Raw genomic sequence first — 3,113 nt, 5'->3', positions numbered from 1 at the left:
TGGTATTTACAAGAATCCAACCAATCAGAGCCAAGAAGGATATAGAAATGCTTAAGGTTTGAAGATAGCTGATCTTAATCCCACAGTCCCAACACTGTATTTGATGCCCTGGGAGTAAGACTCACAATCCACTGTCTTTCTTTTGTATTGATATTTGATGTGTCCTGCAGCTTTTTTAAAATGTATTCACCAGCAGTTGTTTAACTTGCGCTTTAGGTTGGTGGTCCTCAAATGTGTCCCTCTTTCTGTTTCCTCCATCACTTCATCCTTCCTTCTCTCTCCCTGTTTAACAGGAAGAACGTTGACGACTTCACAGGACCCAGGGAGCGCAGTGATCTAGGCTTCATCACCTTTGACCTCTCAGCTGATATCCTTTGCTACTCAAAATGAAGAAAGATCTTATTTTAGTTGCAGTTCACTTTCTGCAGAAGTCCCTCAGAAATAGAGCGGTCTCTGTCTGAACAGTTTTAGTTTATACTCTGTTTTGATGTGGCCTCTTTTCCACCAAATCAGCTCTGGTTCTTGAACCAGCTCCGTTGAAGACTCTTGGAACCTTTGGTTCTCATGGACAACCTGCTGTTTTTTGCGTTCCAGCTGGGAACCAACCTTTGAGGTTCCAAAGCAATTTAGTTTCAGTGTCTGTTCACTTGTTGTTCCTCAACTTTTCCTACATTTGCAGCCAATTTTTGACTGGAACGTAAAACAACTGTTTCTCTACCTGTCTGCTGAGTACTCCACAAAGAGCAATGTAAGTTATAATCCACACACACACACACACACGTGTACAGTATGTCAGAAGAGACATCATTCATCTGCACTATTGTATACGTTATAACATGACATATATTTAAGGCTACCCAGGCACGGGTTTGGATTAGATTTGTTAGATATAGCGCAGCACCACTGCACACTACAACCTCAATAATGAACAGCTGATGAACCCCTGCGTCAATCCAAAGTGATCATTATTGTCTTTGTAAGAGCAGAATTCATGGTTGAGCTGCTGCATTGTGTTGCATTAGAGGTTACAGGTGTACTTAATGAAGCTATATGCAATACAGTACAGTATGTAATACATATTCATTTAATAAATGTATGAAAATGAGCTAACTCATTTACAGCTCTTTTGATGAATGGACCTGGAGTGACACACATACTGGGAGTGAAAATAATGTGTGTGTGTGTCAGTCTCTGAACCAGGTGGTGCTGTGGGACAAGATTGTCCTTCGAGGTGAAAACACCAAACTGAACTTCAGAGACATGAAGTCCAAATACTTCTTCTTCGATGACGGCAATGGACTCAGGTTAGACACACACGCTGCATTCACTGTACATTTGGTGGCAATCTGACCATTAGGTATTGATTTGTCTCATGTCCTAATAGAAGTTTGAGCTGGCAGTCGCGCTAAATAAACTGTCAAACACCCAAATCATACTGCTTTAATCTTTTGGCACCATGAATAAAGTGGTGGTACGTTATTTCTGCTTCACTACATTTCACATATAACTATAATGCCACTATCTTTGCCTTTGAGTACCTCTTAAAGCACTATATAAAACCTTTGAGTCATATTGGTGCATCATCTACATAGAAAAGCTCAGAAATTCACTGTATGGGCTGCCATATCATTAGTGTATAGAACCCTGATGACAGCATTATGATATCATCAGAGACAGACGCTTCCGTTTTCATAGTCTGAGCTGTACTCCTCATGACAAGTAAACTCATGAACTTCATGAGTAAAACGGCCGTTGTGCCTCTTTGAAGCTAGTGAGTCATTAAAAAACCTTCTCAAATCTGGACATTTGAATGCAAAGTATTTGAATTCTACATATTATGCTATAAGAATGCACAGCGTCCGCCTTCTACAGGTTGAAACTCGGCTATTGCGATGAAATTTCGCTACTGGCTGATCACCAACCAGCCCCCAATGACTTGCTATAAAAGTCATCCTCTCTGCACGCTTGTGGTCTGCTACGTAGCCGGAGCCACTGACACCAGCTTACCACAGACAGCGGACTGAGATAGCCTCTCCAGGAACCGCTACTCTGCTAATAGTAACACAGTAGGCCACAAACTTTTACAAACGGCCATGAATGTGCTTCTAGTGACTGTTAATTTAGGAGTTATCTACACTATAAGTTTGTGATCGGCTAACTGTCATTTCTCGTCTCCAGGGCCAACAAGAACATCACTCTGACACTGTCGTGGAACGTCGTTCCCAACGCCGGAATCCTGCCTCTCGTTGCCGGAAGCGGATACGTCAGCCTCCCGTTCCCAGACGCATACGAGACCACCAAGAGCTATTAGACCGAGACGCACACACTGTACTGATGAAACCAGACTCACTCACACTGTACACACACACGTTTCTTCATAAATGTAAAAGAATTTTTGGTTTGTAATAAAAGTTGAGAGTGGAACGTCTGTGTCTCCGTGAGGATAAATAGCAAGTAAACTGATATATAAAAAACACACATGCTCTCACTTACCACTAGATGCAGATATTATTGGTCTGATGTCAGCTATGATGTAACACACCAAATTCAACCCCACTGTGAAGCCAATTGGCGAGCTGTCATACAGTCAGTGTTAAGCTGTCATATAGTGTGCTCCAGAGGTCTGGATGAGTACTGTGTTTGCGGACACCATCAGAGTGAATGGATTCAGTAATAGTGAGCTGTAATGACACACCCCTTGTTCCCAGTGAAGACCCACAGTACCCAAGAAGAAGTCAGGTTTAACAGACACAGGTGCTGACACCAACTCCAGCTCTGGGACGCCCAGCTAGAGTCCCTGCTGCAGCGGCCACAGGTTCGAGTCCGACCTGTGGCCCTTTACTATGAGTCATTCCCTCTCTCCTTCCTGTTAGTCTTCAGCTGTCCTAGCTCAGTAGGGCAAAGAAATAAAAAATAAAAAAAACACTATTCCAGCTCAGACTATAGCTGAGAAGGTGGCCACAGTGTATTATACTACATATGTCTACTGTATGTGGTAAATGGAACACTTTAGCTAACTACTACTACTACTACTACTACTACTACTGATACGCAGTCAGATTTTTACTACACAATTATTATGGCCGTATTAGGGGCGGCTGTGGTGCAGAGGC

General features: G+C 42.7%; 1 protein-coding gene across 1 annotated transcript in view; it reads left to right on the top strand.

Moving 5' to 3' along the window:
• Positions 1 to 2,424, top strand: part of spcs3 (signal peptidase complex subunit 3) — a 3,084-nt gene extending 660 nt beyond the window's left edge. The window contains exons 2-5 of the mRNA XM_035659308.1: positions 294 to 367; positions 672 to 748; positions 1,189 to 1,304; positions 2,179 to 2,424. Of these exons, the coding sequence (XP_035515201.1) occupies positions 294 to 367; positions 672 to 748; positions 1,189 to 1,304; positions 2,179 to 2,311 (400 nt within the window). The 3' untranslated portion in view covers positions 2,312 to 2,424. The remainder of the gene's footprint in view (positions 1 to 293; positions 368 to 671; positions 749 to 1,188; positions 1,305 to 2,178) is intronic.
• The last annotated feature ends 689 nt before the right edge of the window (positions 2,425 to 3,113 follow it).

This window comes from Morone saxatilis, unplaced genomic scaffold (genome assembly GCF_004916995.1).
Source record: "Morone saxatilis isolate NCDOM2014 unplaced genomic scaffold, NCSU_SB_2.0 Contig17, whole genome shotgun sequence".
Lineage (NCBI taxonomy): Eukaryota > Metazoa > Chordata > Actinopteri > Moronidae > Morone > Morone saxatilis.
Note: the sequence above shows the minus strand (reverse complement) of the source record. Positions and strands in the feature narration are given on the sequence as shown.